Raw genomic sequence first — 22,962 nt, 5'->3', positions numbered from 1 at the left:
GCAGCGACGTCACGCATTTGAGACGCAAGGAACAGGCTCCTCCCCATACAGTGACGTTTAGCTGTAAGCCACGCCCAATGCGGAAAGAAACATCGCAACCACAATGTGCGGCTACAGATTGTTATAAAGTGAGGATTATTACTGAAGAATTAACGATTTATAAGACGAATGTTTATTTTTACTATTTAATAAAGAGTTACAAGTACAGTAAGTACCTATATATGGGAGTCCATGTTTAGTGTGCTAAACCGGTTTATCCTGACAGGCCACTGCTGTAATATTGGTCTCTGCAGTTTAGTCTAACCTTACCTGATTTATCTAATGTCCATACATCACACCGGACGAGGTAGGTCACATTTCCTAATATCCATACTATAAAGAGATCTAATAAATATGTGTCTTGATTGAATTGCTTTAATACTCTCTGGAATTATTTGAACATAAACCTTTGAGATCAAAAAACTTCCACTGCATCCTAATGGTAAATTGTAGGTGATTGATTTAATTTTGTCATTTTGAGATGTGTGTGTGTACTTGTTTATGCTACATTGTAGGAACCAAATGTCCCCACAAGGATAGTAAAACCTGACATTTTTGACATTTGCGGTCCCCACGAGGGAAAAAAATTATTAAAAATAGTAAATGATGTTTATCTGAAAATCTAAAAATGCAAAACGTTTCCTGTAAGGGGTAGGTTTAGGTGTAGGGCATACAATTATTTTTAAAAATGCATTTTAAACAAATGTTTCATGTAGTCTTTTAATTAAATTATGTTCCAACTAATATGTGATCATATAGACAGCATGCATAGTAATTATAAAAGAATTTAAAATGCTGGTTTATTAATATTACAAAGTCTTTTAATTAAATTGTAAGTCCTAAAACGGTATGAAAGCAATTGTAAAAGAATTACAAACAATTAATGTTTTAAGCAAATATTTCATGTAGTCTTTTAATTAAATAATATTAATATTAAATAATAATTAACTAATATGATCATAAAAACTGCATGCATACAAATTATTTAAAAAAAAGAATGCTGAATTTTACTAATATTCCTTATATAATTATTATAAGATTATATAATTAATTAACTAATATGGAGTCATAAACTATTAGATAAAATAGTTTTAAAATATTTTTTCAAAAGTTATGTTAATATATTAGAAAAATGCAAACAAGTATTGCATGTAGTCTTTTAGTTAGGCCTAGAAAATATTTAAACTAATAAGTCATAAAAATCTCTATCTATCTATCTTAAAAAATAAGTGTGCGCAAACTTTTGGCTGATATATGTATCACTATGTGTGTGTTCTGTATCAACTAGCAGTCTATGTTTCTACTTTACTTATTTTCACGTCTCTTTTTACAGACAATGGAATCGGCAGAAGTAAAAGTTGCATTTGTCAGCAATCACAATGGGACGACCCTTACGGAGGTTTCGCTGGGATCCTTCTTAGCCCCGCTGTGTTTTCTCAGCCGAGGACTCTTCCTGATAGTCTTCCATCTTGGAAAAGGGGTTCTTCCGTTCTCCTGGGGAGCCCATCTCCTGCTGGACTTCACTGCACTAATAATGCCTTTGGTCCTGTCATGCACCGCACTGAGCGACATCCTTCACTTTGTCATCATGGGCATCGCTGTAGTTGACTTAGTTGTCCTATACCTCGTTTACAAGAACGGAAAGCATCCGTTTCAAGGTTCCCTATACAGTACGATTGACAGGTTTGTGCAAAGCAGAGTAGAATCCAACCTGGTCCCGTTTGTGACCGTGTTTCGAGTTCTGGTCAACGTGAAGACCGCCATAAGCATTTTGGCTGTTGATTTTAGTGTCTTCCCAAGACGTTACGCGAAAACAGAGACGTATGGAACGGGGGTGATGGATTTCGGCGTCGGAGCGTATGTAATGGCCAACGCATTGGTGTGTCCCGAAGCAAGAGGAAAGGACATTCAAGGGTCGAAGATCAGTCATGTGTTTAAACAGTTCATTTCCGTCTGGCCGTTGGTCTTGTTAGGGTTTGTGAGACTTGCGAGCGTCAAATCATCAGGCTACCATGAACATATGACAGAGTATGGAGTTCACTGGAACTTCTTCTTCACGTTAGCCATCGTCAGAGTGGTGGCGTCTGCACTTCTGGCTATTTTTCCTGTGAATGCCTCAGGGCTTCTTGCTCTTCTCATTGGTGGAACCTACCAGGTTGTTTTGGAGACAACAGGTCTGAAGTCCTTTCTCATTCACAATAAAGAGCGCACAGGCTTTCTGCAGGCGAACAGAGAGGGCATCTTCTCAGTTGTGGGTTACATCGCCATCTATATGGCTGGGGTTCAGGTTGGCCGTTACCTCATGCAGAGCAGAAATTTGGTTAAAGACTGGATCAGAGTGATCCGTAACCTTCTGTTAACCAGTTTTGGGTTGTTCCTCAGTCTTTACATATGCCAGATATGCACTGAGCCAGTGTCACGCAGAATGGCCAACCTTTCCTTCTGTATTTGGACTGTAGCACAGTCTTTATTCTTTCTCTCCTGCTTAAGCATAGGTGATTTACTGCTACTTTTTTCTAAAGCCATCTCTAATTTTTCATTTGTGTCTGCATCGTGGTGTCCATATCAAAACAAGAAGTCTTCACTGGATGAGAAAATGAGGAAAAATATGGATGCATTATGCCTCGTACAGTCTGTTAACCGGAATCAGTTGTTATATTTCCTACTTGCAAATATCATGACTGGTTTGACCAATGTGTTAATCGACACTCTGAACAGCAATGATGTTTTAGCTGTAAGTGTTTTGCTCTTTTATATGTTTATGAACAGCTTAGTCATATTCATATTGCATATCAATAACATAACCATTAAGTTCTGGTAAACACCCTTTCATTTAGTTTCAGATTACACTGTATTTTTTTTTATTTTTTTTATTTTTGAATGGCTCTTGCGAAACTGCTGTGAAATACACTGTATATTGTTTGCAAAGTGCAAGTAAAATGAAATGTGTAATTTGTAAATGTACTGCTACTGTGCATTGCATATGAGATATGAATCTAAATAATTTATTTCATGTTAATAGAAGAACAGAAGATTTTTGTATTTTTATATGCTGCAATCGGCCACCAATTCATTTAACTTTTTCCATGAGTTTAATCATCTTTGTGCCTTTGCAGTTCACAATGTAGATAGCCTGTGTGGTGAATTGATTAAAAACATTCCATGTAGTAATTTATTTAATTGATAATGAAAGGTGCATGCATTATAATTCTAAAAGAATTTGGAAAATGCTAATGTTTGCTAATATTCCTTTTAATTAATATTAAGTCTAATATTAATTAATTAATTGAAATGAAAATGAATTAATATTAAAACTATATGAAAAATAATTGTAAAAGAATGAGAAAATTAAGCAAATATTTCATATAGTCTTTATATAGTCTCTAACATAAAAAAAATTTAAAATGCATGCATGCATACTAATTATAAGAATTGTAAAAAATTATTAATCAAATTTTATTTAAATCATAAAGAAATGTGAAATAATTGTGAAAGAATTTGAAAAATGCAATTTAAGCAAACATTTAATGTAGTCATTTAATTAAATAATATTTCAACTAAAACGTGATCATAAAAACAGCATGCATACTAATTATAATGAATGAAAGAATGCTGATTTTTATTATTATTCCAAAGTCTTTTAATTCGACTTTAATATTAAGTCATAAAACTATATGGAAAATAAGTATAAAAGAATTAGAAAAAATGCATTTAAACAAATATTTCATTTTTAATCAAATAATACGTGATAAAAACTGCACAATTGGCCTATCGGTAAGCCCCGCCCCCCTTAGTTACTGTTGCTCCCTCACTAGAAGCGAGGGTTTACGATCGCGGATGACAACATGCAGGATTAACACTGTTCATGTATCGCAGGGAACAATTAAATTAATGTACATTTGATCAGTTTAATATGGAGAGGCACTGAAATGTAGACCTTCGTTTATGTGTTTTTGACCAACACTGTACAAGACGCGAGAACAGTCCGCTATTTAGGTTTGTACGTTAGCATGGACTCACTAACTTTAACATTAGCTAGTTTTAGCCAGAGATACCTTGCTAAAGCACAAGATAACATTAAAGTTCTGCTTGAGCAGATGAAAACTGTAACTTAATGAGTGTGTAACAACCAGAAAATGAACGTTTTTGTCTTCATTTGTATTGGGGTGAATACTTAGGGACATTTTGCTCTGTTTTGTTTGGATTCAGGAAATGTAATAAAATTAATTATATTGCCCATCCTCTCAGGAGACCTGGAATCTGTGTTACAAGTACCCCAGGCACATCGTTTTTCCATTTTTGAAGCATAAACCCCATAAAACCGATGCGAGCTTCGGATCTTCCTATGTTTCTCTATGCGCTGAAACCTAAAGGTGTTCCAGTTCCGCTCCCTGTGCAGCTGATGCTCGACTGCCATTGGCTAGTCTGCGTTCGAGGGGAGGGGCTTACCGATCGGTCAATTATAAAAGTATTATTTAAAAAGACAGATTTTTGCTAAAAATACAAAGACGTTTAACTAGACATTTATTTAATATTAAGTCATAAAACTAAGAAAAAATAATTTTCAAAGATTTAGAAAAATGCATTATTGCAAGCTATTTTAAAATAATTTATATTTAAGTAATATTTTTATTAATAGTTAATCAATATATCAGCAACTATACTATAATAAAAATCGATGAACGTTTAGATGAAGTCAGCATATTATATGATCTACCTATATTTAAATTATGTTTCTTCTGTTCTCTCCGTCGATCGTGCAAATAAATCTCCACCCATGTGTCAATCAAACTGCACACGTCAAGCCCTCGGAGACCGGAACTACTTTCTGACGTATTAGGGGGCCAAGGGTCATATAGAACATTCGCCTGCCACATACGCCTCTGTCGCACTTGTTTGTTTTTGTCCAAAAAAAAAAGAAACAACCTTCGAAAACAGGTGAGTACGACAGCTGCAGCTTGATATTTGTGCATTTAATCGCTCAATTAATTGCGATAACGGCAGAAAAGTAACGCCACGGGAAAGATAAACCCGGAATGGGTCGAGTTAATGCTGAGGGTGTCAGTCCGTAAGTCAAAGTAGATCTTTAACAGGACGCTTTTGAATTTAAAAAGCATGTATTGTTTTAAAAGTACATTTGGACCCTGTTTAGCATGCAATAAAACATGCTTTGCTAGGTTTAAAATTGCCGTGCAGCTCCCTCAGGCAAGCTACTGACAGAACTAACGTTAGCATGCTAATCAGCTTGATAAAAAGTTTCACAGATTAGCCGTACGCTAACTTGACTTCGACACACAAAATTGTCTCTTTTTTTTTGTAACATCATCTCAGATTCCATCCCTGTAGCATTAGATGTGTCTAAATGACTCGTTTAAGTTGCTCTACAGATGGGTGTGAGCATTTCGCTGGCTAACAGGCTAATTAGCAAATGTGTCATTGGAGGGAACACGAGTGTAATTATTACAGCTCTGGTCATTTAACTGTTGCCATGACTACCAGACTCTCAAGATTATTTAATATGAATATGATCTGAAATGTGTATTTAGGTATTTTAGAGCATTGAGACGCTAGTTTGGTGGCTGTTTAGCTGCTCATTGTTAGCACGTTATGTGGCTTGACCTCTTCATACTTGCACCTCTGACAAAGGAGTTACTGCATTTATTTGACACTTCTGTACATATATATGCACATACGATGCATGTACGTGAGTGTTTCATTCAGATTGGGGTGTAGAGCTGGGGATAGTAAGGGTTTAAGCTTCTGTAGTCAGATAAGAGTGTATGTGTAAGCTAATAATCCTTAGCCAAGCTACAAAGCCTGCTGGGAAACCAGTGTTTGCGTTTTAGAAATGGACACACATCGATTAATCTGGGTGAGAAAAGCAGGCATTTGATAATCTAAATAGTATATTAATTGTAGAATTATTTTAATTATTAGAAATATATTACTATTGGAATAATGCTATTGTACTGTAAAAAAGAGAAGGATTTAATAGTAATAATAATAATAATCTTTGATTATTTAAATTATAAAAATTAAATAAAGCAATATTACTGTTTTAATAATACTACTGAACTGTAAAAAGCAAGTATTTAATAATAATAAATGTTATTTTAATGGTACTATATTTAAATTATGGAAATCAATCAAATAAATTACTGTTGCAATAATACTATTGTACTGAAAACAAGTATTTAGTTATTGTTATTGTCATTATTATTATTATCATTATCATCAGAACCAAAGTAAAATTACAATATTGATATTTATGGGATGCCCTTTGCTTTTGAATGTTCGAAAACTAAAATTCATGTGGGTCATACTTTTCACTTCAGAAAATATGGAAGTCCATATAAATACGGAAATTACATTGAAAAGTGGTCCGTGTTGAAACTCGTAGCGGAGGTGATATTGTGATTGTGTCCACACACTAACAGGCAGATCTGGGCAAAGACATGGCACGTCTGGTGGCTGTCTGCAGAGACGGGGAAGAGGACTATCTGTTTCTTGCACGCCAGATTCCCTTGTACATCGATGACTCACTCACGGTAAGATCATTTTTGGTTTCACTTTGCATTTTACCCTCTTTAAAGCCAATGTGAAATTAACATTAAACCTATTCACTTAAAAAATATGGTCTTATTGTGTGTGATTGATCTGTCAATTTGGGTATTTTAGCAGCCAATACCATTATACTGGTTAGAAGTTTGCCTTTGCTGGCACTTTTGTATTAAGCAGTTGTATGTTCCTCTACACATGCATTGCTGAAAGCAAACTGATTTAACAGTATTATATACGAAGAAGCACTGCGTTGTTTTGATGATATATACACATTATGTTGTAGATGGTGATGGAGTTTCCTGACAGTATTCTCGACTTTGATAACTATCAGATCAACAGTTCACAAATGAAGCAGTTTATTGAGGTAAGCAATGACATTTTCTCATTTTCACTGTTGGCAATGAATCCATGAAACCTAAGAGTCCTATTTCACCGAAACCAACGGGAAGAAATTAGAAAATGTATTTAATATTACAGATGTATTTAAATCTGTAACATAAATTACAATTCACAACAATTAATTAGAATACCCTCTAATTCTTATTACAAAAAAAAAGCATTCTCCATACTCTACATTAATAGTGGTAGTAGGGCTGGGCGATATATCGAACGCGATGGTCATGCGCATCTCGTCAGTAAAGCCGGTTCCATGATTAGCAGTAAATCTCCATCACCTGCTTTCAAATGGAGCGGCATTTAATACACAGAGCTGTAGATCACTGACAAGCTACGCAATATCGCATTCATTAATTTACTCATTAATTGCCTTCGATAATGAACGCGATATTGTGTAGCTCGTCAGTGAACTACAGCTCTGTTAAATGCCGCTCCATTTGAAAGCAGGTGATGGAGATTTACGACTAATCACGGAACCGGCTTTACTAATGAGATGCGCATGCATATCGCACAGCCCTAAGTGGTAGTATTTATTGTACTGCCTTTAATTTGTTAACTTTATTGCTGGGTAAGGATTAATGGCATCCAAAATAAAAGTTTTTATGTACATATAAAATATGTGTGTGTACTCTGCTTGACAGAGGCACAGAATGCAAAAAGAAAAAAATTATAGTGTGTCAGACTTCTATGGCTTCCAGCTTCACTTTCCCACCTGTGTTTTTGGTCCACCAGCATCACAGCATGCTAAAGCAGCAGGACCTGAACATGGCGTTGATGGTGATGTCTCGTGAGGTGTTCAGCGCTCTGTCTCAGTCGGTGCCGTGCGTGGGCTGCCGGCGCAGCGTGGAGCGTCTGTTCTCTCAGCTCACGGACTCTGGATATTTTGCACTGGAACCGCTCACTGTGGGATCCTCTGGAGTGCTGTCAGTCACACGAGCGTGTCTCACAGACCCCAGGAAGCTCTACACGCTCTTTTATGTTCATGGGTAAGTGCTACAGACAATGTTTAGTGTCCAAAATTTGCCTCAGACCAACTGAAGTCCACATTAAAATCAAAACTGACCTAATTTACTTTTTATTAAATGTTTCTGGTCTTTGTGTGTTTTGCACTGTGCAAGTTATTCCAAAGAAAAACTTTTTGTAATTTTTTTTTTTTTCAAGGTGGAATGATGGGCAGGGAAAATACTAACTATTAATCATCATCATGGCCAATGTTTTTTTTTTTTTTTTTTTCCTTTCTTGTTAGTAGTTGTCCGTTATGTCAAACGGTTACTTGGTTGATAAGTTTGTCGCAATTGATATATGTTGAGTGAGTGAATAAATAGTCTTGAACAATTACATCGTACTCATCCTAGTTTGTTACATAATCTTGCTTTTTCGAGCCATTTAATGAGAGTTTGTAACAAAGTGGGGGCTCGTCCAGGATCCAATGAAATTGAGCTTCAACCCTTTTTTGCCTGTTAGTTTTTCTTTTGCCTGTATGATTTGGTTGTTGTTTTTCACTTTAATTATGTGTGCTTTTTCTTGTTGTAGGTCAAAGTTAAACAACGTAATTGATTCCATTCCCAAGAGTAAAAAGAATAAACGCTGTCAGCTGCACTCTTTAGACACTCACAAACCGAAGCCTTTAGGGTGAGTCAGTAACGCTTTGTTTTTAATCATGTGATATTTGGTGTTTGAGATGAGTTTCTTCTTTTGTGCTTCCTTGACAACATAACCAAACAAATTTGACCAATGTTGTTCTTATGTACATTTTTGAACTAAGAAATCAATGAAAATATGAACATTTTTAGTAATACTGATAGTGGTCAGGGTCAGAAATTAATGGGTGCTTAGGGCAAAAATGCCACCAAAATGGAAAAATAAAAAATGCCTCCCAAATTCAACGTAAAGGGTCAAAAAATGCCCCTACAGAAATAAAACTAAATCGATTACAACTGTTGAATAAAAATTAATAATCATTACAAGAGGGCGATAACCAATGATTTTTGTCATATTACAGTTCCTGATTTTTTTTTTTTCCCCGTTTTATGTAGAGATGTTCAGATACCCTTTTTCCCTTCCCGATATCGATTCCGATACCTAGGCTCAGGGTATCGGCCAATACTGAGTACTGATCCGATACCTGGGTGTGTATCTGGTTATACAGCTGTATGTACTACTAGACCTGTATGAACTGATACAATTATTTTATGGTGTGCTTCACCATTTTTATATATATATTATTGACGACTATCAATAATACTGATAAAATAATCGTACTATGAATTCTACTAAGAACAATATAAAATGCACTAAGGATTAACGAGCTGCTGGATTCATGAATATTAATCACGTTGTCTGCATTGGCTCAAACTGATTTGCTGAAATTAAAACGGGGACAATAATAGGTGACCGCCAGCCAATGAATTTGTCGTTTGCGCATTAGCTCTGCCTACTACCGGAGAACCCGGCAGTTCTTAAAAGCTGATTAATTCCAAAGCAACTCCGTTATCTTGGCAGGACAATACAGCAAAGAATATAATTTACATACCATGCAGAATTGACATGCTACATGTAAGACCAAAGCTAGTGGGCATAACTAGGTCCTGTTTAAGAAAATGGTATCGGATCGGTACATGGGTTCAAGTACTCACCGATACAGATGCCAGAATTTTTTGTGGTATCGGTGGAATTTCCAATACTAGTATCGGAATCAGAACAACCCTAGTTTTATGTAAGATGAGGTAACTTACCTTGATCACGTAACATTATGCAGTTGTTGAATGCATAAGCAGTCTGTGTGAATAAACGTACCATGTCAGATGCATTGGTAACCGCCTATACGGAATTAATTTTATAAATACAATTATTTGACACAAAAGCAAAACGGATTCATTTAATGAGGTAATTATAAAAATTGCTCTTACAAAGGGCAAAAAAAAGATGCTGCTGGAAATTAGTCCTTGGGAAAATATTGCCCCTTAATGGAAAAGTACATTTCTGATCCTGGTAGAGATATAAGTGACCGTATCAGTAGGTTGTTTGGTAACCATGGTTATGGTTCCGCAGAGGCAGCTGGATGGACGTGTGGGAGCTGATGTCACAGGAGTGTCGTGATGAAGTGGTTTTGATTGACAGCACCTCTCTGCTGGAGACTCTGGAGACGTACCTGCGCAAACACCGGTGAGAAATTGTGATTTTGTGACCTCAACATATTTCTCTTAATTGGCTCAGTGACAAAAATGTATTTTTTACTGATTTTTATTGGTTGCCTCTTTCTGCAATATCATTCTCAGGTTCTGTACGGACTGTAAGAACAAGGTTCTGAGAGCATATAACATCCTGGTAGGAGATCTGGACTGCAGTAAAGAGAAGGGCTACTGTGCAGCTCTGTATGAGGGGTTACGCTGCTGCCCCCATGAGCGCCACATCCACGTCTGCTGTGAAACTGACTTCATCGCACACTTACTGGGCCGTGCAGAACCAGAGTTCGCCGGGGGTTATGAGTGAGTGTTCCAGTCCTTATGGAGTTTGTTTGATGCTGTGTAACGAGCATTAAAGTCACACCATATCATCAACTGGAAATTGGATGCATTAGCTTTTCTATTATTGTAGATATACCTTCATAAAGAGTGTTTGGATCATTTACAGGCGTCGAGAGAGACACGCGAAGACCATAGATATCGCACAGGAGGAGGTGCTGACGTGTCTAGGAATTCACCTGTACGAGCGGCTGCACAGAATCTGGCTGAAGCTGCGAGCAGAAGAGCAGACGTGGCAGATGCTCTTCTATCTTGGCATTGATGCACTCCGCAAAAGCTTCGAGGTAACAATCTCGTGGGATTCATGCTGAGCATCATCTAATTCCCAAATGTTTCTTTCCATCAGTAGGGTATAAATCCAACAGTTAAAATCATTATAAACAGTATTATGTTTTCAACACCATCTGCTGAATTGATAATTAATTGTAGGAAAATACTTGTAAATATAAAATAGGAATATGCACAAATAGCTGTTATGTAAGGAATTCTTAGAAAATAATGCACACCCGAGGTGGTGACGCGGCCACGATGCAAAGCCTCGGGTGTGCATTATTTTCTAATAATTCAACAGGCCGAAGTCAATTATTCCGCTTATACTACGGTTACCACACCTCAAGACCTCGATCAGATAATATATTTCAAGGCATTTGTCCGGTTTTTGTACTTGAAACTCTTGTGAGTAGGATTAATTTCTTCTGCATCTCATCCAATGCCTTCGTTGCTAATTCCAAAACGTCATTATAGACCTCGTAACGGAGGTTTGAGCCGTTGATAGCAGACGAATGCAGTTAATAACTGCAGTTACAATAATGCAGTTAATAAATTATTAGAGAGAGAGTTTACCTCTGTGAGTCTCTCAAAACTGTTCGGCAGCAATGTCTCTAGTTATAGTGAAACTTTCTTCACGAACAGCGCTGTTGTTGTTACTTCGCTTGTGAGAAGTCATGTAGTTTTTAAGTTGTTAAACTGTTACTGATAAAATCGCCAGAGTAGCGCTAACAACATGAGCGAGGTATGTTAACGTGTGTGCAAACTGTATGTTTGTGCGTCTGTGAGGGAGAGAGAGAGTATGTGCTTTCCGTACATAATAAAACGTCATTTTATGGCAAAAACATGGAAATGATCTGTCGTTTTTATCCTGTTGTTTACTAATTTTTTTGTTTGGCCGGTGTCGTTGTGGATTTTGGTTCTTTTGCTGTTTTAGGCTGTAAGGACCTTTTGAAATAACTGAAATCATTTGGAGAAGTGATACACATGTAATGCGGTATATTTACATTTTTTAAATGTATTTATTTTATTGCTGGAAAATATCAGAATCACAGGGTTTTAAGTGGTGTATGTATATATTTTGTTGACATAGGTCACAAAGTTATTTATCAATACAAAATAAAATTGTTTGAGTAATAGTTTTACCTTCTGACGGTATGCCTTCTCCATTTATTGACCTTTTGTTGTTCGACTTCATTTAGTGAAGGAGTTTTAGGGCCAGATTTACTATCAGCTTGCATCAGCGCAAACCCTCTTTACAAAAACTACTGTCAGAATTTACTAAGACTCGCAGTGAAAAATTTGTGTTGAAAAGGCATAGTTATTTTTACAGCTGACCTTACTGCATATGAATTTGTAAGTTTCCCTTTCAGATGCATGATTTATGGCGGCAGAGTATTTAAATGAATCATGCAATGTGATTTACTGGTATTTGCATCATTTATTAAGCACGCATTTGATTGCATTGATCGTTATGGATATGTATTTTAATTTGAGCATTGTCTCTAGATCCATAATACTTTCCACTCCCATCTGCGCTTTTATGTAGTTGCACTCTCACACTAATTTGCCGTGTTTAGTAAACCTGGCCCTTAATTCCTATTTTGTACTTCTGGAAAGTGTCGTGTATTACAATGTGCACACTTGATTTGTTAAATGATGTGCAGATGGCAGTGGAGAGGGTTCAGGGCATCAGCCGGCTGGAGCAGCTCTGTGAGGAGCTCTCAGAAGAGGAGCGAGCCAAAGAACTCAAACAGGAGAAAAAGAGGCAAAAACGCAAGAACAGACGCAAAAACAAGTGTGGCTTTGAACAAGAGGCGGAGGGGGAAAAAGACAAAAGTCTTGAGGAGGTAATGACTCATTTAATGTCTCTCTGTTCCTGAGTCTCTTCTGCTCACCTAATATATTGTGAAATTTGTACAATTTAAAACAAGTTTTCTATTTGAATATATTTTAAAATGTAACTTATTCTAGCTGAATTTTCAGCATCATTACTCCAGTCTTCAGTGTCACATGATCCTACAGAAATCAATCTATTATGCTGATTTGCTGCTCAAGAAACATTTCTGATTAATATCAGTGATGAAAACTGCTTCAGATTTTTTTTGTATGTTCTTTCAAAAGGAAGTTCAAAAGAACACCATTTATATGAAATAGAAGTCTTTTGTTATATAATAAATGTATTTACTGACACTTTTGACTAATTTAATGCATACTTGCTGAATAAAAGTATTAATTTCAATTAAAATTCACTTAAATTTACTAATTTAAATAGCATAAATAATGTGGCTTTCAGTTAGACTAACAGTATTGTATGTAAGAGATATTTACAGTAAATACAACAAAAAGAAACAACATTGTTGTGAAAACTGTTCTGTCAAGCTGCTAAAAAACGTAGTTTTTTGCTGCGCAACACTCTTCTTGAATTCCTGTTTGTCTTTCACCCTCGTTCACTTCCTCTTTGTCTTTGTGAAGGGTTCGTCTGAGTCTGTGGACGGCGGCTGTAAATCGTGTGGCAGTGGAGAGGAGTCTGTCGGCAGTGTGGAGGTCATCATCACCAGCGAGAGTTCATCCTGCACCTGCCCTGCTGCCTCCATCCTGCATTCCCCCAAAACCAAGAAAGGTAAAGAGAGCTTTTCATTTTCTTTAATAATGGAATTATGCATAGAAGTTAGACCGGAATGCACCTGACTGGTGAGTTTGTGTCTGTTTGTTCTTCTAGCACTCTTGCCTCACAGTAACGGCAGTGACTGTGGCTACTGTTCCAGTATGGAGGGCAGCGAGACGGGATCCAGAGAGGGCTCAGACGTGGCCTGCACCGAGGGCATGTGCAACCATGAAGAAACGGGTATGGAAATAAATGTGGTGAATGCAGAGGAGTCTTCATTATTATTATTAATAAGGATGGGTTGGCCTGGACACAAAATATTGATTTGAGGTGAAATCTTTTATTAGCTCAGTAAACTCAAAGCTTCCACAAAGAAAGAATGTTCCTAGCAAATGGCCTTGAGCCAAGATGAACAAACAAGTTCAAGATGGACATTTAAGGGATGATGTACAGTCGTATCACTTATTACACATTATTACTGCATAAAAAATGTTGAGGATATGAAATATTGATTTGAGATTAAACCATTTTAAAACCTTGCCTATTTATTACCTTATCCATTATAATCCATTTATATCTTGTTAAGAAAACAAATGTTCTGGCCAGGTGAACACTACAGCAATGTTACCGTATTTTCAATAAAATTGCTAACTGTTATAAAAATTAAATAATAATTCTGTCATACAAATTGTATTTAATATTTTTAGAATGGATTCCCTAGTAAAAAAAAAAAAAAAAAAAAGCCCTGTGCCGTAATTTATTTAAAACACATTTCTTTCATATTAAATAAACTTCATATATATATATATATATATATATATATATATATATATATATATATATATATATATATATATATATATATATATATATATATATATATATATATATATATATATATATATATATATATATATATATATAAATAATATTAGGGATGCAGTGATTAACCGCGCTTTAAAACGTCACGGTTAATTAATTGTAAAGGTTCCACTAAACTGAGTGTTTCTGTTGCACGGAACGGAACTGTTGCAGATTGCGCAAAATGAAAACAAAGTTACACTAGCGGTGCACCAGCTTAAAATGACGTGCTTATCAGAGACACGGAGGCTACTACACGCATTAGATTAGTGACAGAAGGACTAAACAGCGAAGCTTTATTTCCACCAGCAAAATGCCTGTCGATAGTGTGGGACCATTTTCGGTACACCAAGAATGACCAGGGTGTCATTTAAATATTGCCGTAAAAAAACTACTGCTAAATCATAATGGATAAGGGATCATGCACGGCTAGCTGTACATTGAACGATTTTAATGCACAACGTGAAGGCAAGAACTACCTGACCCGAAGCTACGGCTCGTTAGCTCAGCATTCTGCCCGCTTCAGATCAGAATGAGATGAAATAGTGCGGTAAGATGGTAAAAAAATTACACGTCAACCTGTAGCGTTTTTCCCCCTGTTGGCAAAGGAATGGCCCTGCACTACTCTGCCTCTGATTGGCTTACCTTAATGTTCTTTCCTCAACCAACCAACCAATCTCACTCCTGAAGCATAACTTTTAGACGCTGCAGGCAACTGTTCATATTTACAGAGGCTGTAAAATGTGAAGGAACAAGCTAACGGCAAGCAACTTATTTTTGAGGTAATTGGGCTATGTTGGTGGTTAGATTTAGCCTGTTTGTAGCTAGCTAAATTAAGTTCACTGTAGAGCAGGACGGAATGCATCTGTATCTGCTGTAAATTATGGTGTTCCAGTATAAATGGTGATTACCGCGTGAGGCTGCTGGGTTTTTTTTGTTTGTTTTTGTTTTTTTGCATGAGGCTGCTGTTGCAATAGCTATGAAGATTGTAAGTTACGTTATCGCTGCATTAGTTCGCTACCCTTTGCAAAATGCTCCTCATTTGTCTCGCATATCAGCTATTACTCTGACATGAAGTCGATTTGAGAACTGTTCGACCTACAAGTAAAGCATACTGTTTAATGTACAGTAATATTAGTATCACTCAGCTCAAGTGGAGGCAGCGCTAAGCTAGGGCTGGACAATAATTCAATATGTATCACGATATAATTTTTTTTCAATAACGGTGATATGATTTTTAAACCGATATTTCTATATACATTACCAGTGTTTCCCATACATTGATTTATTTGTGGCGTTTGACTTCGTTGAATAAACATGAGCACTGCATGTTTCAAAAAGCGGGTGATTTATATGAATGTATCTCTGAAGGGAACATACTGTCTTCAGAATAGTTTTGATGTTATTTTCATTTTATCTGATAAAGTAGCGTTCATGAGCGGAGCTGCTTGGATTACAGCCGTTACCGGGGAAACCGCTAGTTCTGCCGCTCTCAAAGCGCCTCCTACTGGCAGAGAATCAGATTCTACTCTGCTGTTTTCGACATAATAATAAATGTTTTTTTGAGCAGCAAATCAGAATATTAAAATGATTTCTGAAGGATCATGTGACTGGAATAATGATGCTAAAAATTCAGCTTAGAAATCACAGGAATAACTAGCATTTTAAAATATTTTCAAATAGAAAACAGTTATTTTAAATGTTAAATATTTCAAAATGTTACTGTTTTTGCTGTGTTTTGGATCAAATAAATGCAGGCTTGGTGAGCAGAAGAGAATTCTTTAAAAAAAACTAAAATCTTACTGTTCAAAAACCTTTCACTGGTAGTGTATATTAGCCTATAGTTTGAAGTTAAATGTATTAATATTAATAAGGTGAGTCTGAGATGTTTATTTGACAGTGATTTCACAATTCTTGTTTGTATGAAGGCTAAATACAAATAAAAGGTGAACATTAATTTATTTGTGCTGTCTAAGTTCATGTAACATCTTAACAACAATCCTTGTTGATTGTAGACCGTAGTTGTCGCTCAAACGTCTTTTAGTAATATAAAAAGGTGTTTAGTTTGTCACCTTTTTCACCCCTGACAAGTTTGCACCCCTGATGGATGTTTTCAGAACAGCGGTCACCTTTTTTCATTCTAATGGGAGAGATGGACTTTTGTTTGTCTTTTGTTTATTATTATTTTGTGCTGTATTGTTGGTTACTGTGTTATTTCTGTTTCAAAAGCTAGCAATAAATAACACTTTAACATCTAAAGAGTGTTCATGTGATTTTATACATTAGTAATGTTGGGAAATTAATAAATGCATAATCTTCATAATCATAAAACCGTGATTATTCCTCAGACAATAATCGTACCAGCAAAATCTATAATCGTTGCATCCTATATATATATATATATAATATTGTCATTTACTCACCCTTAAGTAGTTCCAAACCTGTATGAATTTCTTTGTTCATGAATATCTGTTAATCTCCAGGTCTATTCTAAAAATGTATTAAGTCATATTGATTTCAGACAACGGAGTACAGCCAGCCAATCAGATTTGAGCTTGCTGTTTTGCCAAGCGCTCCTGCCATTTTTATGTGCAGCCAGGATCATATATAGAAGATTGCTTTGATAGACATTTGATAATGATCCTATTTGTGGTTATCTCCAGGTGAATATTCATGTAGTCACCGCTGCTTAGAGGAGAAGGAAGAGGATGCTGTGGACAGCTGTGTGGAGTGTTGGGCAAACTCAGAAGACAACACGAAGGGCAAAAATAAAAAGAAGAAAAGAAAAAACAAGGCGTCACTTTGCAGGGGCGAGCATGTGAGTTCACACTTGTTTTGGACAAAGTAGCCAAGTGCTTTCTTATGGGTTGCTTTAGTTAGATGCTTCTCGGTAAATTGATCTTGTGGAACAACTTTTTATTTACTTAAGCAGTTACTGGTTACATAACATAACACGTGTGTGTATATATATATATATATATATATAATAAAGAGAAAAAATAATAAATGAATTTAAAAAGACAAACAAAAAATAAGGTAGAAAATGATTCAACAACAATCAAAAAATTTAATATTTAACTAAAATATTAGTTGTTTTTAGTGATGCATGCCATCAAGGCACTGGTTGTGATCTTTTCCTCTCTCTTGTAGGGTCCTAAAGTGGAGGAGAGCTGCGTGTCTGACGGCAGTAGGAGAGAATCTGGATCTCCTGCCGTTCACGAGTCTCCCTCCCCTTCACCGCACCTGTGCAGAAGCAAAGAAACTCCATGCTGTGAATCCTATGAGAGCTTCAGCCATCATGTGAGCAGCAGCAGACACTTCCACAGTCAGCCTGTCTTACCGGACACCTGCGCACAGGAGAACAGCTGCACCAAGAGCCTCATGGAGTTACTGGTGAGTCTGATAGCTGATACCACAAACAGTAAAATAACACTGGTTGACAAAGATTTGACAATTATATTTATACAACGATATAATCGTTATGGGCTCCGATACTGAATTGTTTTTTTGCCATTTCAAGACAGACATATATTTAGGTTGTGAAATTAAAGCTCATCAAAACTCTTCCCTTTGGGCAATCTTTTACCGGATTTAGCACTGCCTAAAGTTCACTCTTATTATTCTCGCAATAAATTGTTTTGTTTTTCACCAGATGATTAGATTTTAGAAAATGTGTACCCAAAATTTGTTTCTAGAATTGCTTTTGCTGCTGATTGATCAGTTAACCTACTTTGTAATATATTACACAAAGTAGTGTGAATTTCATGGATTGTGTTTAACACATAAAAGAGTGATCATCACTCTGGGTATCGAATCAGATTATGAAAAAAAGGTATCAGTATATCCCTACTTTTAAATTAGCTTTTCAGTTAATTTTAGTTTAAGTTTTAGTCGTTTTATGTGCTTTTGTCATTTTCATTAGTTTTTTCTTAAATTTCCATATAGCTTTATTTTTTCAAATGTTAACAATTTTAGTAATTAAAGGAGTAGTTCACTTCCAGAGCAAAGATTTACAGATAATGTACTTACCCCCTTGTCATCCTAGATGTTCATGTCTTTCTTTCTTCAGTCGTAAAGAAATTTTGTGAGGAATTCTCTCCATATAATGGACTTCTATGGTGACCGCGAGTTTGAACTTCCAAAATGCAGTTTAAATGCAGCTTCAAACAGCTCTAAATTATCCCAGCTGAGGAAGAAGGGTCTTAACTAGCGAAACGATGGGTTATTTTCTTTAAAAAAATTACAATTCATGTACTTTTTAACCTCAAACGCTCATCTTGTCTAGCTCTGCGTGAACTCTGTGCATTCCGGTTCATGACAGTTAGGGTATGTTCACTTTGTAAACACTGGGTCGGTACTTCTGCAGCAATGTAGGACAATTTTGAAGTTGGAGGAGAAAATGAGATGGGAGTTTTTTTTGACATACCCTAACTGTCTTGAACGGGACTGCACAGTACGCATTGCAGAGCTACACAAGACGAGCATTTGAGGTTAAAAAGTATCTACATTTTTATTTTATTTTTTTAGAAAATAACTGATCATTTCGCTAGATAAGACCCTTCTTCCTTGGCTGGGATCATTTAGAGCCCTTTGAAGCTGCATTGAAACTGCATTTTGGAAGTTCAAACTCGCGGTCACCATAGAAGTCCATTATATGGAGAGAATTCCTGAAGTGTTTTCCTCAAAACATAATTTCTTTACGACTGAAGAAAGAAAGGCATGAACATCTTGGATGACAAGGGGGGTGAGTACATTATCTGTAAATTTTATAACGTTTTTCATCTAACATTAATATTTTATTTAAGCTTTATTTAAATCACCGAAAAAGATTTTTAATAGTTTATTCAACAATAACAACAAGTTTGAGCCGGCTCTTAAGTCTACCTCTAATAGATTGACACACTCAACAGTCGAGTCACCTTTATTTATATAGCGCTTCTAACAATACAGATTGTCAAAGCAGCTTTACAGTATCAAATAGAAAAATAATGTGTCCGCAATGTAAAAGGACAATAGTAAACACTCAATTTTCAGTTAAAGGCAGTTCATCATTGAATTCAGTGATGTCGTCATCATCCAGCTCAGTTCAGTTTAAATAGTATCTGTGCAATCAAGTCGGTGATATCGCTGGAAATTAAGTGTCCCCAACTAAGCAAGCCAGAGGCAACAGCGGCAAGGAGCCAATACGCCATCGGTGACAGAATGGAGAAAAAAAAACCTTGTGAGAAACCAGGCTCAGTCAGGGGACCAGTTCTCTTCTGGCCAGACGAACCAGCAGTTTGTGCTGAGTACTCGTCTGGTTCCCGAGGTCTTGTCCCAATGGCCGTTTAGGAGACAAGGTCTTCTCTGGGATTCATCTAGTTGTCCTGATCTCCGCTGACATTCAAGGCTGTAGAGGTCATTTCTAGGTGCTGATCCACCATCTGATCTGGTGGCTACGGTGACCTCGGAATAAGAAAGTTGGCAGCAGTTGGGGGTCCGGTGCCTTGCTCAAGGGTCTCACCTCAGTTGTGTGGAGAGAGCGCTAGTTATTCACTCCCTCCACCAACAATCCCTGCCAGACCTGAAACTCGAACCCACGACCTTCGGGTTACAAGACCGACTCTCTATCCATTAGGCCACGGCTGCCCCCTAATAATAGAAGTGTGTTATGTGTAAGCCAGGTTAAAGAGATGGGTTTTTAATCTAGATTTAAACTGACAGAATGTGTCTGCCTCCCGAACAGTGTTATGTAGATTATTCCAGAGTTTGGGCGCTAAATAGGAAAAGTATCTGCTGCCCGCAGTTGATTTTGATATTCTAGGTATTATCAAATTGCCAGAGTTTTGAGAACACGGTGGACGTGGAGGACTATAATGCGATAAGAGCTCACTCAAGTACTGAGGTGCTAAACTATTCAGGGCTTTATAAGTAATTAGCAAGATTTTAAAATCTATTCGATGTTTAAGAGGGAGCCAGTGCAGTTTTGACAGAACCGGGCTAATATGGTCATACTTCCTGGTTCTAGTAAGAACTCTAGCTGCTGCATTTTGAACCAGCTGGAGTTTGTTTATTAAGCGTTCAGAACAACCACCCAATAAAGCATTACAATAATTCATGCGGTCATGACCTCAAGGTTAGATTAACGTGTCTGCATTTGACATTGAGAGCATAGGTCGCAATTTAGATGCATTTTTCCATCTCAAAAATGAAGTTTTACAAATGCTAGAAACGTGGCTTTTGAAGGAGAGATTGCTATCAAATAGCACACCTAGGTTCCTAACTGATGACAAAGAATTGACAGAGCAGCCATCAAGTTTTACACTGTGTTTTAGGTTATTGCATGTGGAGGTTTTAGGTCCGATGATTAACACCTCTGTTTTTTCAGAATTTAGCAGTAAGAAGTTACTCGTCATCCAGATTTTTATATATCGACTATGCATTCCGTTAGTTTTTCAAGTTGGTATGTCTCGCCGGGCCGCGAAGAAATATAGAGCTGATTATCATCAGCATAACAGTCAAAGTTTACACCGTGATCCCTGATGATATCTCCCAAGGGTAACATGTAAAGCGTGAAAAGTAACGGCCCTAGTACTGAGCCTTGAGGTACTCCATACTGCACTTGTGATCGATATGATGCCTCTTCATTCACTGCTACGAATTGATGGTGGTCAGATAAGTACGATTTGAACCATGCTAATGCACTTTCACTAATGCCAACAAAGTTTTCTATTAGCTTTTTCATTTTAAGCTTTATTTTCTATTTTATTCAAAAGAATGATGTGGTCAATAGTGTCGAACGCAGCGCTAGGATCCAGTAGCACTAATAGAACAAAATAGTAAAATATATTGCTGTAGACTGTTGAACAGTGATTAGACTGATCAGTGATTTTTTTTTTTTTAAACAAAAATTTATGGTAAATAGTATATCAAGTTTTATATTAAATTAAAAAGTTTATTTGAATACAGACCTCTAGGATGTATTCCAGTTTAATAATGTACTTGTGTCAGTTCATTAAAAATTAATTGTGAAATTGTTTATTACTCACTGATGTTTGTTTATTGAAATAGTTGAAAGTAGTGACTCTTTGCTGTCATTTCTTTCTGCACAGAATGAATCTGAAGTGACCTCAGATGAAGAGAACTGTCTGACGCAGGACGAGATCCAGTCATTCGTAGAGAACAACAAATCGTTCTATCGCACACGAGACCAGTACAGACAGCACCTTAAAGATCGCTTCACCAAATACTGCCGTGGAGAGTGGCTGCCTGCCACCAGCGTCAATTAGACGCACACTAACTCACACTTATTTTTATAGAGCGTCAAAACACTCATGATCACTGCTGCATTGAGTTTGGGAATATGAAATGGGTAAGAGAATCAATTTCAGCGCTGTATTTGACGATGTTCATGTTTGTTGGGTAATGTTACACGTCTTTCGGATCTATATACACGTCTTCACCCCTTCAGGCCCCTCCTCTTTCACTCTCAATCCTTCTCAACCACTCACAGCTGGCTTTGTTTTCCTTTCTCTCTTGACACGCTGATTAGGGAGAAGGTCGTTAGGACCACAGTTGTTAAATTGATCATGGAGCTTGCAGGCCTTGACTGTAGGGTTAGGTGTTGGTAGTCTTAATGTATTGTTTGTTAAACATTTCTTTGTTTCTTTTTCTCCCAAATTTTCACTGACTGTGACAGTTTTAGTGGCAAGAATTGTACCGATAAATGTGTACAGAAATAATTATCTGAATAAAAAGATTTTACAGGAAGATGAAAACATCCATTTATAAAGATGACTGGATGTGATGTTGAAAGCAATGTGCAAAATTTACAAAATAAAGAATATTTATTAATATGCATCAGATTTGAATGTATTTTCTGTGTGTAATTGGATTTCATAAAAAGATGAATAATCATGTGTCTTTTGAGTGTTTGTATTGTGTAGGTTTGCAAATATCTTATTTGGTTAACATAAAATGACTTAAGTTCTTATAAAGGTTGTTAAAACAATTTTACTTTTTTACACTTCTAACCTTGTATTATCATCATAAGCCATGTTAAAACTATAGTCAGCCACTAGATGGTGTTTTGTTCTACTTTTTCCTCATACCATAAACGTACAGATTATCAGAGTGAGCTAAAAGCTTTAAAAAAAAAAGGGTTTACAGTGACAATAAGAAGGCTGATCCAGAATTATTATAGTTAACGAAAACCATAAAAAATGTTTTGGAAATAAATTTAAAACAAATATATTTAAAAACTTGTTTTATTTCATGTAGTTGCCAAGGCAACATTTCTCATTTTCATTTAAATTTTATTCGCTAAAACAACTGAAATAAAAATTACTAAAACTCATAGACATATTTAAATAATAAAATGACCCCAAAAAAAATTTTTTTAGAACTTTAACAAAAATTGCAATTAAAACAGGAAATATATGAATAAAAACACATTCGAACAATTAATAAAAACTATAAAAAATATTTTAATGATACTAAAAAAATGTAACTTTACAAAGTATTTATTTGATATTTATGCTTGGCTGTGTTTGTTACTTGTTATACTTAACTCATCCGGCAACATTTATTTGCTTTATTATATAGTAGTTTTTTTGTTTGTTTGTTTTTTGAGTGGTTTATGCAAAACAAACTTTCAATACAGCGTTCGTGTACAGTATCAATTTATGAGTGAGTGGAGTGGGGGGGAGGGAAACGTGCGGGCGACGA

The 22,962-nt window shown here is 36.2% G+C and overlaps 2 protein-coding genes across 2 annotated transcripts; both read left to right on the top strand.

The window, feature by feature from the left end:
- The first annotated feature begins 24 nt into the window (after window positions 1-24).
- pigw (phosphatidylinositol glycan anchor biosynthesis, class W) lies at window positions 25-3,228 on the top strand. Its single transcript, XM_058776641.1, has 3 exons — window positions 25-128; window positions 266-346; window positions 1,373-3,228. The coding sequence occupies exon 3, from the start codon at window positions 1,376-1,378 to the stop codon at window positions 2,858-2,860; it is 1,485 nt and encodes a 494-aa protein (XP_058632624.1). The 5' UTR covers window positions 25-128; window positions 266-346; window positions 1,373-1,375; the 3' UTR covers window positions 2,861-3,228.
- Window positions 3,229-4,818: 1,590 nt separating this feature from the next.
- Window positions 4,819-22,150, top strand: ggnbp2 (gametogenetin binding protein 2). The gene is made up of 14 exons (XM_058776942.1): window positions 4,819-4,977; window positions 6,477-6,587; window positions 6,884-6,964; window positions 7,729-7,982; window positions 8,530-8,628; window positions 10,048-10,161; window positions 10,275-10,484; window positions 10,630-10,804; window positions 12,455-12,637; window positions 13,263-13,410; window positions 13,510-13,635; window positions 16,920-17,074; window positions 17,407-17,649; window positions 21,348-22,150. Exons 2-14 carry the CDS (start codon window positions 6,495-6,497, stop codon window positions 21,522-21,524), a joined length of 2,058 nt encoding a protein of 685 aa, XP_058632925.1. The 5' UTR covers window positions 4,819-4,977; window positions 6,477-6,494; the 3' UTR covers window positions 21,525-22,150.
- The last annotated feature ends 812 nt before the right edge of the window (window positions 22,151-22,962 follow it).

The sequence above is a fragment of the Onychostoma macrolepis genome, chromosome 05, assembly GCF_012432095.1.
Source record: "Onychostoma macrolepis isolate SWU-2019 chromosome 05, ASM1243209v1, whole genome shotgun sequence".
NCBI classification, from domain to species: domain Eukaryota; kingdom Metazoa; phylum Chordata; class Actinopteri; order Cypriniformes; family Cyprinidae; genus Onychostoma; species Onychostoma macrolepis.
The sequence above is the reverse complement of the archived record's forward strand: the minus strand, read 5'-3'. Positions and strand labels throughout refer to the sequence as shown.

What these genes read in the sequence shown, in the direction of transcription:
- pigw (XM_058776641.1), top strand. Translation starts at nt 1,376, where the DNA reads ATGGAATCGGCAGAAGTAAAAGTTGCATTTGTCAGCAATCACAATGGG.
- ggnbp2 (XM_058776942.1), top strand. Translation starts at nt 6,495, where the DNA reads ATGGCACGTCTGGTGGCTGTCTGCAGAGACGGGGAAGAGGACTATCTG. An exon ending in AAATGAAGCAGTTTATTGAG is followed by an intron (nt 6,965 to 7,728) that starts GTAAGCAATGAC and finishes TTGGTCCACCAG; the next exon opens with CATCACAGCATGCTAAAGCA. An exon ending in CACTTTGCAGGGGCGAGCAT is followed by an intron (nt 17,075 to 17,406) that starts GTGAGTTCACAC and finishes TCTCTCTTGTAG; the next exon opens with GGTCCTAAAGTGGAGGAGAG.